The following is a 13,563-nucleotide window of genomic DNA, read 5'->3' as shown; positions in this document are numbered from 1 at the left end:
TAACCCTCACCTCACTCCTACAGGGCTGTATAAGGTTGCCATGAGTTGATCTTGTTTAGTTTTTTATTTTTCCTCGTGTTTGATCTGTCTTTGTATCCTGTTTGATTTTGTAGATTTCCCTTGTTGTTTCTTCTTTCCTCACTGTGTATCCTGTGTTAGTTATAAGTTATCTTTTGCCTTCCTCTTGTTATTAGTGATCCATGTCTTGTGTTGTATTCTTGTGTTTTAGTCATCTTTTGTGTTTCCTGTTTTAGTTCTTGATCCCTGTGTTTCCAGTTTAGTTGTAATTCCTACCCTTGTGTGTTTCCCTCCTTTTTGATTAACCTGATTTGTTTCACCTGCATTAATTACTCTGTGTATTTAGTTTCTCTGTCTCCCCTATCCTGTGTTGGATCATACGTCTTCCTTGTGTTCTCTGTGTTTTCTTTTGGATTTTTTGGATTTAGTTTCTTGGACATTTCAGTACCTTTTGTTCTTTTATAGTTTAATCTACATTTTCTGAACATGGGTGCTCCTCTGTTTTCCCCATCGTGACAGAGGTACTTGTCACTTATTAGTGTTATCCTATCTTTTCTGTCTTTTCCATTATCGTCTCCTTCATTTTCCAATTCAGGACAGTAAAGCCTTTCTAAATAAAAGCCTAAGTCAAGCCCCAACATGTTCTGCCTGTCTCTGTTTACAAACTTGTACTTCACTTTCATTCCTTAAAGGGATCATTGTTTACTCATTTATAAATAACTCGCTCCTGCTTCTACACACACGTCAATATTGAACTGATTCACCACATCACATACATCTGAGCACTCTAAGTATGTTGTTTCACTTTGTACTTATCCGGAGTGTGCTGCTCCTTTACTACAATGAAGTCAGTTTGGAAGTTTGTTTTACATGAAGTTTACATATATGTAGATATTATATGTTGATTCTGTCTGTGTAACCTCAGCACTCTGGGAGAAGGGCTGTTCATCTTAAGGAAAATTATGCTGTAGTGATGAAAATAGTGTCTCCCATGTAAATGCATATAAATGAATAACTGTTATTGTGTTTTAATCTATTTCCCGTATCGCATCTGTTGACGTTTCAATGATAAATTGGTGGACAGAGAGCAGCTACTCCCAATAAACATCAAAATAAAATCAATAATGGGGAACAAATTTATTCTGAAGCTGTCATAAATAATAAATAAGCAACTAGATTATTTTATTTTAATTTCTATGCCTCGCTAAGCTTCAAATTTAATCAGCGGACAACTAATCTAACTCTCATCTTGAAGAAAACAATTTGACTGTAATCAAGTTTTGCTCCTGAACACACAACCAAAATCAGTCAGACTCATGATGATACGCTCTTTCTTCTTTATTTCATTTTGTTACAGTAGTTCTTCTTATGTGCTTTTAACCAACAACCTCCTCACTGGATTGCACATCCTTGCTCTCTGACACCAGTTTGCCGTCCACCAGAGTTTGAGTGAATGTCACCACCTTGGTCTGGACTTTCCTTGAGTCAATTGCGTCCTCCAGTCTGGAATAAAAAGAAGAGGTCAGAGAAAATTCAGAGGGAGGTTCTGCTGAGAGTGAAAAGTAGACGTAGGGAAAAGTAGACGTAGTCATAGATTATACAAACAAATACTGGTTATTCAGGCATCTTTGTGTTGAAGGTCAGCCGTTGAAGAAGCAGCGTTTTGATGCAGGTGTATTACTTTTACTTTCCATATCAGTGTTGACTCGTGTTTGCATGAAGCTGATTTGAATCAAATTTGCAAACGCCCTCATACCGATCTGCTCACAACACAAAGCAGTGACTGTTTAGCTTAATCCTCCTCTCCTCATACTCACTTCAGGTCGGCCTCGCCATCCAGCAGCCTCCTGTACTCTGCGATCTCAGCCTCAAGCTTCACCTTGATGTTGAACAGGGCCTCATACTCCCTTGTGTTCTGCTGGATGCTGGCGCGGATGTTTGCAAGCTCCTCCTGCTTCCTCAAAAGGATGTTGTTGTACTTCTCTATCTCAGCATTGTAACGTGCATCGATGTCCCGCAGGGTGGCCTCTAGGGACGCTTTCTGCGGAGACAGAAAGATCAGAGCTTGAGTTAATGCAGAAGAGAAATGGAAGGACAAGAGTTTGATTAAAGGATTGATACGTATCTACTATGTTCGTGCAACTAACATAAAGCTACTGTTAGCCTAGCTTAGCATCTTCTTGCTAACTTCTGTGGAACTCATACTTTACAGCCAAGAAAACCTGCACCTGTTGCTCTTGTACTTTGATGTTGTTGCATAAAATAAATAAGGCTAACTTTTCTTAGCTGTAGCTCAATATTTGATGAAGAGCAATGCAAGAATTCAAGCTTGCAAGCTCCCCAAGAGCTTCTTTGAAGCAACACATACTCCCTGAAGAGATTAAAAACTTAAAGATTAGCATGCATGATCTGAAATCCTAACACTTGGTGCCATTATCAGAGTTCATTACGTAATTTCATAAACCAGCACACACTTCCTCACCAGACTGAGTTCAGACTGCAGCTGGATGTCCAGGGCCTGATACCTCCTCCTGGTTTCACTCAAAGTACTCGTGGCTTCCTTCAGAGCTGTGGTACTCTCTGTCACCTGCACCTGCACCTCTGTGATCTGGAGACAGGAACAAAGACATTTAACGTGCACCTGAGAAACACCGCCAAACTACATGAAGCGTGCCTGATGTGTGGATGAATCACCTGAGACTCGTGCCATAATTTGAGTTCCTCCTGGTTCTTCAGTGCCATCCTCTCATACTTATCCCTCATCTCCTCCATGATCCTAGCCAGGTCCGGTCCTTTACGAGAGTCAACATCCACATGCACGCCATACTGACTGATCTGGAGACGCAAGTCAGCAACATCCTGTTGAGGGGGAAACAGTTAGGGAGTGATTTCCTTTAAAGTGTTGGTGGGGTTATTCTGAGCTAAGAGGTTAATGACAGAAATGATCACTGTCCAATTCTTTAGAGGTCGCCCTCTATTTCTGAGCTGAGTCCCTTACTGCTGCATGATTCTTCTTCAGGTTTATCAGCTCTTCCTTCAGAGACTCGATGTCGCCCTCCAAGTGCAGGCGAACAACGTTGGTGTCATCCAGGAGCTTCCTCAGTCTGGCAACATCGGCCTCCACTGTCTGACGCATGGACAGCTCATACTCCATCCTGAGGAAACACAACATTTATCAGAACCTCTTACACAAATTTGAGAGCCAGTTTTATTTAGCAAACAAGTCGGGACTTCATCTCACTTCATCCTGAAGTCGTCTGAAGCCAGGCTGGCATTGTCGAGGGCAATGGCAAGATGTGAGTTTCCCTTAATCATGTCCAAAATCTGAAAGAAAAGAAACAAGTTTGGTCAAAATTGACCCTCCAAAGTTTCACTTTGATAAATTTGGCAGGTGAGAGATCACACCAACGCTTTTGATAACATGCTTTGAGGCATAAAGAACAAAGCAGGTTATCTCTCTGACACCATCTCTTATTCCTCGATATGATGATAAAGATTGAAGTCTTCAGGTGATAAATCTTGGGAGCAGTCAATTGCAGAGCACTTTGCTGTGTGGGAGGTGGAGTGTGATAATAAAAAGGAGAAGTGATTCAGCCTGTAATGACTTTTACACCAACATGATTAGACATTTACAACAGCAGGGAAAAGGACTTTATCAGGTCAGAGTTCTGCATGAAGAGGTTTTTTAAAAAACTGAGCATTGCTTCCTCTTTCAGGACAGCATTTGAAATATATTTTGTGCATTTCAGAGAAGTAGTCAAACACATTTCATGGATTTAGAAGTCTGCGGTCATTGACTCACATTGCCTTTCAGGCCTGCGATGATGGCAAAGTACTTGCTGTAGTCCCTTCCCTCCAAGGGCCCCCTCTTCTCGATGGCCTCCCTGATCTGGATCTCCAGCTTCCCGTTGGCCTTCTCCAGATTCCTTACGGTCTCCAGGTAGCTAGCCAAGCGGTCGTTCAGGTGCTGCAAGGTTGACTTCTCATTCCCGATGGCCATGGCTCCAGAAGTATTGGAGACGGATTGGTAGTCGTAGCCACCACCGAAGCCACTGCCGTAAGCGGTTGAGATCCTGGTGCCGTGGCCACCTGCCCCTCCGCTGACGCTGAAGGCATAGGACCTCTCTGCAGGTCTGGTCATGATTAAAGAGCTCTGGCGTTTAACCCTGTGATCCATGGATGAAAGAAGGTTGCAGATCAATCAGAAGGAGAGGCAGTGTGTTCTTGCACAGCAGTATGGCAGCTGAGAGTGGAGGACGGAGCAGACTCTGAGGGTCTTATATATCACTCTGGAGGCTTCCTGCCACTCCTCTCATATCTATATTACATTTTTACCTTTAGACTTCAAGCTCAGACTTTGTCCCCATAACACCACCAACCAATCAATGGAAAGCTGGCAAGGTATGCCGACCATAACAGATTGATAGTGTGTAGTAAATCAGTGGTATCTATGGTAACACTGATATCAACGGTGTCTCTGAGGAGCAAACCGGCTACGTTCTGTCCAATCCCTGTAGTCCAAAATGATCCATAAAGACTGAAATCGACAGTGTATTGATTTCTATTATGAACTTTTATAAAGTGTTATCTGTTTCCAACACCAAACTGGGACCACATGGGTTACTTTTTGTCATACCGCCAATTTTTGAACAGAACAAACTCTCAAAAGTGTTCTCCACAATTTATTCTACACCTAAAATCACAAGAACTTCCCATAACGAGTCTCTCGTGGTGAAATTAAATAAAAAAAAATGTAATTAATTCTTATATTTTGGGATTAGGTAAACATTTTGACACAATATGGAGAAACCAAGGAGGACCCAAGATGCAGACTTTAAAATAAAAAAGTTTTAATCAACAAAAGGTACAAAGAGAGACTGACACAGGAAAGATGAACACGGACCCAACAAGGGACAGGGGAAACAGAGGAACTAAATTCACAGAGTAATTAACACAGGTGTGGAACACAGGGCACAGGTGAAACTAATCAGGGTAATCAATGAGGAGGGAAACCTACAAGGGTAGAAAGTAACTAAACTGGAAACACAGGGATCAGAACTACAAAACAGAGAACACGAGACAAGACTAAGAAACACAAGAAAGTACAACAAGAGACATGGATCACAAAACACACAAGGGACACAAAGGATAACTGATACAGAATAAACACAGGAGGAACCAAGGCATGAAACACATGGAAAAACTGAACTAAACATTGACTCATGACACATTTTGGTATTGTTGTGTTTGTTTCAGTAGTTTTTTCTGTTGGTACTCATGGATTCCTGCAGCTGATGGTCCCTTTATGTTGAATATGTTGGTAGATTGACCCCACTTTTGTACTTGGGTGTTCAATCATCACACTAACGAAGGCTGTTGTTGATTTTTTTGCAAATTGGTATAAATATATACTAAACACAGCACCAAATCTACAAACTGTAGAAACCCCACCAAACAAATGCACTTTGTATACCAACTTCAGCTCATAAAACTCTACGATGCCCAGTGATTCTGGAAGTTATTTAGCCCGCTAATCCCTAGAAATTGCATGGCCAAATTTTTAAGATTTACACCCTCGTATTGGGGGATTCTTTTTTGTTCTTTTTGTTCATTTGTTCACCAAAGGACAGTTACGAAAATCCAGCAGCCTTATCTTTTAGCTGCAAGGGTGTACATGAGAACAAGTGTGTTGCTCCAAGTACCCACAAGACAATGAATCATAATGAATATAATCGTAAAGTAATAAACAAGGCGTGGCAGACTCTGAAATGCTTCCGGTAAAATATATGATGAAGCGTTTTTACGAGTCACTACAACAATCGTTTTATCTTTTGATCTCTGTGACTTTGAGGTTAACAGTTTAATTACCCTGAACAGGTTACAAGATAAACTATAAAGAATGTGGACTTCCATGTAAGTGGTTGATCCTACATTGGCACACCCTCACTACCAAATGAGTTGTCACATCGACTGTTAACATTTACTCACCGGGTGTCGGTGTTAGCAATGATGGCAAACTAACATGAACTCTGAAGCCTGATTTAGTCATGAGGATCAGTGGTCCTATTAATCAGTTTTGACCCAGCCAATACTTCAGCATGCCATACATTTCATCCTGCCTTGAATTACATAATTTGTATAAAGTGAGCTCTGCAGTTTTTATTTTGTACATAAATTGGTGGGTAGATTAACTTTTTTGAATCGCTGTTATGCAGACGATACACCACTATACTTTTCACTTCATTTTAACAACTGTAGTAACTGTATATTTTGTGAGACAGCCTAACAGCTATTATGGAGGGTATGTGGGTATACTTTCTATCTACTTTCTATCCATGTCCTCTGGAGAATTTCTGTCCTAACACAGCAGCATTTTGCTCCAACCAAAAGACATCTCCAAAATTAAATTTGTATCCTTTTTCACATCTGAAAAAGTTATTAATATTTCTCTCCCCTTCATAAGCATAATCGGGGATGTCCTGAAATGACTGAGCTTTAGTAGTCATGTCTTCCAACCCCTGTGTTGTTCTTAATGCTGCTTTAAATATTATAATTCCCCCATTTTTAAAGGTTTGTATTGTACAGCACCTGAATGCTTGGTGATTTATCAGCAGTGTAACCTTTCATACTTTTTATCTGCTTTATGAGTCATTTGGATATATGAGCCAGGGGACACAGATCTGATCAGGCTAGGAACAGAGTAACATGCAAAACCATTCAGTATTGGAAATGCCTATTTTGTTTATGAGCTGCAGTACTATAACTTAAAAAGTCAGATGCAATTAACGTCTGAAATGTCTGAACGACAACTGGAACTTGGAAACGCACTCTGGAAAGTCATACACTCTACACAGCAAGGTTGTTTCTTGAATGGACTTTATTGAAATGTCTGAACATCACAGCCCATCAGGCAGACTTCACTGGATAGAAAGAAAACCAAAGATGATGAATAAAAAAATATGTTGTGCCTCGGTTTGGACTCTTTTTCTTTTTTTCATGGTGAAATTTTTAACGTCTTTAATTAGTTTGTCTCTGAAAAAAAAGCTCACACTTTTTCCAATTTCGAACTTTCGTAAACATCTGTTGTTGGACACACAAACATAAATAACTCATGATGAAATAAATAAAAGATGACTTAGTTTTCCTCTGATCCAGTTTTCTCATCAGCCTGTGGAGGCGCTGTGAATCCAGGAGGTCAAACTAGATACAGCATGGACTGAGACTCTTACTGTTAGTGCTGCATGACTAAGAAGAAAGTAGAAAAAAGATCTATTAATGCCAATCGTAGTTAGTTTTATGATGCAGTGATAGTTATTGTTGGGGGTATCAGGTGGTTGCTTCTGGTTTTCAAAGGTTCTTGGTTTCTGTGCTGGAGGACACCACCTTCCCGTCCACCAGAGTCTGTGTGACGGTCATCACTTTGGTCTTCACTGTTTTCTCCAGGGCATCCTGGAGCCTGAATGAAAAGATAATGAGGCAAATGATTGAAGGTTAGTTTCCATTTCCATGATGAAATATGCCAAATTTTCAGAGGCTTTAAGAAATGGTTAAATAAATCTCTTTACATACGTGAAGTCCTCCCCGTCCAACAGCCGTCTGTATGTGGCGATCTCGGCCTCCAGCTTCATCTTTATGTTGAGGAGGGCCTCGTACTCCTGCGTCTGCATCTGGATGTTGTTACGCAGCTGTGTGAGCTCCGCCTCCAGGCCCAGGAGGACGCTGTTGAGAGACTCGATCTCCATGTTGTAGCGCATTTCTGTGTCCCTCAGTGTACCCTCCAGAGACCCTTTCTACAAGGAGGGGAAAGGAGGAGGTTAAAATTTTACAGATGACAGCTCCATAGCGAGGGGTCACCGGAGTGGAAGGCTTGTGTCAACAAAGTACATGCGAGAGACCTTTAGTGAGAGTGCTGAGTTAGACATTAGAGAGTTCAGATAAGCGTGTCGTGATGTAAATGAAGTGTGTGCTGACTGAGTGACTCTCACCAGGCTCCTCTGTGACTCCAGCTCGATCTCCAGGGTTTGTAACTGTCGGCGCAGGTCGTTGACCTCTGTTTGGGCTCCCTTTAAGGCCTCTGTGTTCTGGGTGACCTGGGTTTGCACTTCTGTTATCTACAAGAAGATTTAAATAAATGTTAAAAGGTTTATGTATCTTGTAATTTCTGCATTAGGAAAACTCTCTGTGTATGCAGATGATACTACGTTGCTCACCTGGGATTCGTGCCATGTTTTGAGCTCCTCCTGGTTCTTCTTTGCCATCTTCTCATACTTGGCTCTGATCTCCGCCATGAGCTGGGCCAGGTCTTGCCCTTTAGGTGCATCGACATCCACATGGACTCCTGATTGGGCGATCTGGTTACGGAGCTCCATTACTTCCTGAAGACACAAAGAGAATTTAGGAATTAAAGCTGAAGCCCAACTTTCACTGACATGAAATACAGTCTACTTGAAACGCTTTAATAATGTGGCTAGCATTGTTTTTGATGACCCAGCTGTGACTTCAAACCACATTATGGTCAGGTAAATATGCGGGGGGGGGGGGGGGGGGGGGGGGGGGGGCACATAGACCTGTGTCTTGGGTCCAAAATACTTAATCCCCCAGTAAACAAATACTTGTGTTTAGGGTGATATACTTTAATGATAGTCATTTGAATTCTTGGGTGTTTTTCTCTGTCACCAAATATGGATGGGAACCATTTTTATGATGAGGTTTACCACAAGGTTCACATAGTTATTTAAGTTTTTTTTTGTCTCCAGCTTACATTTCCTCAAGCGTGCTTTTAAGACCCAAGCACACAGAGCTAGTACAGTGACGTTTTTGGCAATTATGATGATCAAAGGGAAATTAAGTCTTATAAAGGTTTTGATACTTGTTGGGAAGAAGTCAAGAGGTCTTTTGAAAATGATTTTTTTGGGGGGTGATGTTTAAAGTATTGAGGAAATCTCTATTCAAAAGCAGCATTAATGATCATCTTGGACTTTAAAAAAAAAAAAAAAACATGAAACAGTGAACATTTTCGGTATGTGCTTGTCTTAAAGTTTGTTAGCTAACTCCCATCAGTGTTGGTTTCTGCATGTCAGAGGTTACTGCATTTTCTCTCTCTCCTTTTTTTTCACTCATTTGAAGTGCGCTGGACCAAAAATGGAAACCTCTGATGTCACTGCACCAATTGAAGGTTGGAAACATTTGAATCAAATTGTGGTGACAGTTGTGGATTTTTTTCCGCCAATATTTCCAGTCAGATCTGGTTACACATGCCCACTCAGTCTATAAAAAGATCTGCTGGTTTCTTGTCCTCTTATTTAAACTGCAAGATGTGTTTTTTAACCTTACAGTCGTTACATTTTTCATGCATATTTCATATCATAGATTGTTAATTTTCCAGGTTTTCTAAAGGTTCTCTAAATCTGAAGTTTCATTAATTGCCACATCTGTATATTTGGTATTTTGGTGAATGTAATTCTACTCACATTTTCATGGTTCTTCTTGAGGTGGATGAGCTCCTCCTTCAGGGTTTCGATCTCACTCTCCAGGTTCATGCGGCTCATGTTGGTGTCGTCAATGAGCTTCCTCAGACCGACGATGTCTGCCTCCACAGACTGGCGGATGGCCAGCTCAGACTCAAATCTAAAAAGCAGCGAGAGGAAGGAAAACTTTACAGTCTGATTCAGCTGCTCAGCTTCACAGAGATTGGTCATGCTTGATAAACTCACTCTGCAGAACTTGTAATTACTGAATAATTACTGAATGGACCTATACTTTATTTTTATATCATCTTCTCTTGCTGTATTTGCTCATACGTGGTCAGTATCTGACAGCTGTGTTTGCTCTTACATTTAAATTACAACACAAATGCACATCTCCCCCAGCTCTGATGCACAGGTGATGATTAATAACTACAAAACAAACAGCTGTCCATTCAGAGCATGTCACCATGTATTCATCCTTCCTCCCATTCAGCCGTAAAACAGGGCGTTACCAGCAGCTGGTTTGCTGTCTCGGAGGTACAGCGGGCGGGACTTACTTCACTCTGAAGTCATCAGCAGCCAGGCGAGCGTTGTCAATTTGGAGAACCAGGCGGGCATTGTCAGTGGTGGCATCAAACACCTGGAACAGGTTAACAAAAATGCGGGTGTTTAGATTGCAAGCTGAGTATAGGGGCCCAAAACAAGAGCTCGCATTAATCCTTTATTTGCTTTAAAAAGTCACAATGTTAGCACCACATTCTGGATCTATTGCTTTTAGTAAGACAAAGAGATCATACCTTCATATCTGTACCCTAAATATGAAACTAGAGACAACAGCTTCACCTAAAGTTAGGAATAAAATCAGCTAGCCTCGCTTGAATGATAGGTTAAAGCTCCTATTAGTGACTTTTGTGTTTTGTTGATTATGGCGCCCCCTGTGGACAGAGCAAATAAACTTTATTTAAAGTAGTTACTGTCTGGATTTTTGAAAGTACTCCTTAAAATTCAGAACGGTTTGATTGACGTGTTTTGAGTTTGGAAATAAAACTGCATGGTGGGAAAATGGAGACAGGACAGCCTCTTCAAAAACCAGATGGTTCAGTGTTGCTTTGTCAGTCACAGGCGGGTAGATAAGGGTTGGGATGGATGTAAGAGAGTCAGAGGGGGAGGGGGAGGGGGGGTATCCAGGTGACAAGGTGCATGAGCCAATCATTGGTTGCCAGGCATCAGCTGACCTGTCTCTGCTGAAGAACAGGATCTATCGTGTCAGCAGGACAGGAGCAGGTGATTTGCATGAGGAAGCCAGTGATGGTGTTGAGTGTGTGTGTGTGTGTGTGTGTGTGTGTGTGTGTGTGTGTGTGTGTGTGTGTGTGTGTGCACGATCATGAGTGTGTGTTTGCAGGGGTAGTTTATCATGGCTTTGCTGTTTAAAAAAGTCGTGTGTGTTTTCTCAGACGGGGGCTGGTCGAAACTGAGGGCCCTGTTTGAGTGATTTTTGCATCACAGCAGAAGAAAAATGAGGCTGTTTTGACCCTGAGCTGTTTGGACAAACTGAAGTCCTCAGCTGTTTGCAGAAAAAACAAGAAACTATGTCAGTTTGTTTAGATAGGTACATATCCCAAACTCTGTCCTTCCTTTTAAGTCGCTCACTTTGCATCATTTCATCTTTCGCTGATGACGCTGTTATCTGAGCTTTTCCCACGACACTAAAAAAGATTAGACAAACACACGCTCCTTTTTGCAGGAAGGTTAAATGTAGCTTTGAGTGAAAGAGTGGCAGCAGGATGTGAGTTACACAGTCCAGTTCTCTCTCAGTCAATCTGTTTGTTCAGTGAGAGGGGAAACCTGCCATGAATGATTTACAAAATACCCTGGTTGAGTAACGTCTTCATTCACTTTCAGTCTTACAATCTTTGTAACAATCTTTGTGAGTGACGACTTTCAAGAAGTGTGAAGTTAAATGTTTGATCTGATAAATCCCTTAAAAAACTAAGAATGAAAACTCTGCTCTACACAGTTTCTCTTCTTTCCCTCCGTGGTGGCAGGAAAGGTACTGCATGTTCTGTCTCATTGTCCAACTGTTGCACTAAACAAAGAGGAAACAGGTAGTTAAAGTCTTGATGAATGAGCCTGTAAGTCCACCCTTGTCCCTTGTTTTTCTGTATCTAAATGCTTTCCTGTCTGTGTCTGACCCCTGACGCTCCAACATTCCTCCACCATACTGTTTCCGGTCCAGCTCTTGGCCCCCGGGAACTGTGCTGAGGGCCAGCAGGAGCCCATTCATTCCTGGAAACTACAGTTACACAGTAACCCCAACGTCTGATGGGGTAACACTTAAGTCGGGGTTCTAGAGTGGTTAACACTTTCAAGATGTGTGTGACCCGTTTTTTGCTCACTCCCTCTGACATCCCATCTTGTCAAAGGATTAATCACATCATAACTCACCTTGGTTTCCACATTATCCTTCTCCCACCTACTTCACCCTTTACCTAACACTTAATAAACCCCCCCCCCCCATCCCTCCTCCTCCTCCTCCTCCTCCTCCTCCTCACCTTCTTCCTCAGGTCGTCCAGGATAACCTGGTACTTGCTGTAGTCTCTGAAGTCTGGTCCACTCTTCTCCAGGGCCTCCTTGATCTTAATCTCCAGCTTGTGGTTGGCCTGCTCCAGGTTCCTCACTGTCTCCAGGTAGTTTGCCAGCCGGTCATTCAGGTTTTGCATGGCGAACTTCTCGTTGCCCATGATGTCGGCGCCTGACCCGCTCACCTGGACGCTGCTGGAGAATCCTCCTGCTCCTGCTCCAGATCCCATCCCCATCCCCATCCCCATCCCGGACCAAGACGGGTGCTTGAGGAGATGCTGATCTTGGAAGCGCCAGCCCCTCCATGGATGGAGGAGGCCTTGTAGAAATTACCAGAGGGACGGGTCATCGATATAGAAGAGGGCCTGCTGCCGGTAGAGGAGCGCACAGAGTACGAAGAGCTCCTGGATGTTTGCATTGTGGCTGTAGAGTGAGAGAGAGACTCAGAGAGAGAGGCACAGGCTGGGCAGGCAGGAGTGGGAGCTCACAGGCACAAGGCAGGAGGAGAGGGAAAGTTCCAAAACTATTTAAACCTTCAAGGCCCTCAAGGTCCGCCCCTCAGGCCCCTCCCCCCTCAGCCTGAGCCGCCTCCTTCTCTTTCCACTGGCCCTAAACCGCAGGACTGCGTGCAGCATGCCTTTGTGCTTCACAACCTTCCTACGTTGGTAAATTCTGAGACTCGCAGGAATTCAATTAAGTTGAGATTTGAAGATTTTGGAAGATAAATACAATTTTCATCAAACATGAGTGATGGAGTTTACTGAAAGAACAGAACAGTCCAAGAAAATCTTTTTATTCAAACATTCCTCTGAAGATGTCTAAAGTCACAATCATTTCATCCTGTCTAGGTTTTAATAGTTTAAATTCACTATTTTTAAAAAAGAATGTCTCAAGACGAGCTACAGTTTGATGAAGATTATCACCTGGGTTTGAGGCAGATCTCAAGAGATAGGCCCATTAATGCTTTAGTCAAAACAACGGACACTAATCTAATTGAATTATTTCAGCCATTTTTGGAGGAAAAAATTACAATCATTTTCTCTTTTGTGTGATGGTAAATTAATTGTCTTTAACTTTAGGACTGTGTTGATGCATTACGCACAGTTAAGATGCCATCTGGGAGACTGCTTCAACAGTACATCAAGTAATCATATGATAATATTAAATACACGGTCATAGTCAGCCCTCAAAACCTACGTGGATTCTTTGTTGTCTGAGGTATCCACTAATCTCATAAATGTCCAACACACCACGATGTATGTGGAAATCTATTTCACATTTTCCCACCATCATTACACTCATCCCAACTTGTCAACTGTTGCTTCACACTCTCCACCCTTCAATCAGAGTCACATCCAACAGAGACGTGTCTCAGGATGAGCTCACTCACCACTTGACTTGGATGATTTCATCATCATTTTGTCTTCACTCAGAGTGGGGTGTGTGAGATCAGGCTGTGACACACCTGCATGGACAGGAGTCCCATGATAAAGGAATG

At 42.2% G+C, this 13,563-nt stretch overlaps 2 protein-coding genes across 4 annotated transcripts; both read right to left on the bottom strand.

Annotated features, from left to right (window-relative positions):
• Positions 1-1,332: 1,332 nt before the first annotated feature.
• On the bottom strand, positions 1,333-5,012 carry LOC117821397 (keratin, type I cytoskeletal 18-like). Of its 3 annotated transcripts, none has more exons than XM_034695622.1 (8): positions 4,901-5,012; positions 3,821-4,184; positions 3,260-3,342; positions 3,017-3,173; positions 2,713-2,877; positions 2,501-2,626; positions 1,836-2,059; positions 1,333-1,521 (listed from the first exon to the last, which is right to left on the bottom strand). In XM_034695622.1, the coding sequence occupies exons 2-8, from the start codon at positions 4,157-4,159 to the stop codon at positions 1,395-1,397; spliced, it is 1,221 nt and encodes a 406-aa protein (XP_034551513.1). In that variant the 5' UTR covers positions 4,160-4,184; positions 4,901-5,012; the 3' UTR covers positions 1,333-1,394. The 3 variants fall into 3 exon arrangements, with proteins under 3 accessions (XP_034551513.1, XP_034551514.1, XP_034551512.1); XM_034695623.1 differs by lacking the exon at positions 4,901-5,012 and adding an exon at positions 4,354-4,828; XM_034695621.1 differs by lacking the exon at positions 4,901-5,012 and having other exon boundaries at positions 3,821-4,333.
• A 1,865-nt stretch (positions 5,013-6,877) lies between these two features.
• Positions 6,878-12,576, bottom strand: LOC117821396 (keratin, type I cytoskeletal 18-like). The gene is given in 8 exon segments (XM_034695620.1): positions 6,878-7,474; positions 7,588-7,808; positions 8,004-8,129; positions 8,229-8,393; positions 9,489-9,645; positions 10,043-10,125; positions 12,038-12,318; positions 12,321-12,576. Coding segments are annotated over 8 exon segments (1,305 nt in total). The 5' UTR covers positions 12,484-12,576; the 3' UTR covers positions 6,878-7,365.
• Positions 12,577-13,563: the final 987 nt, after the last annotated feature.

Source organism: Notolabrus celidotus, chromosome 11 (genome assembly GCF_009762535.1).
Source record: "Notolabrus celidotus isolate fNotCel1 chromosome 11, fNotCel1.pri, whole genome shotgun sequence".
NCBI lineage: Eukaryota > Metazoa > Chordata > Actinopteri > Labriformes > Labridae > Notolabrus > Notolabrus celidotus.
The sequence above is the reverse complement of the archived record's forward strand: the minus strand, read 5'-3'. Positions and strand labels throughout refer to the sequence as shown.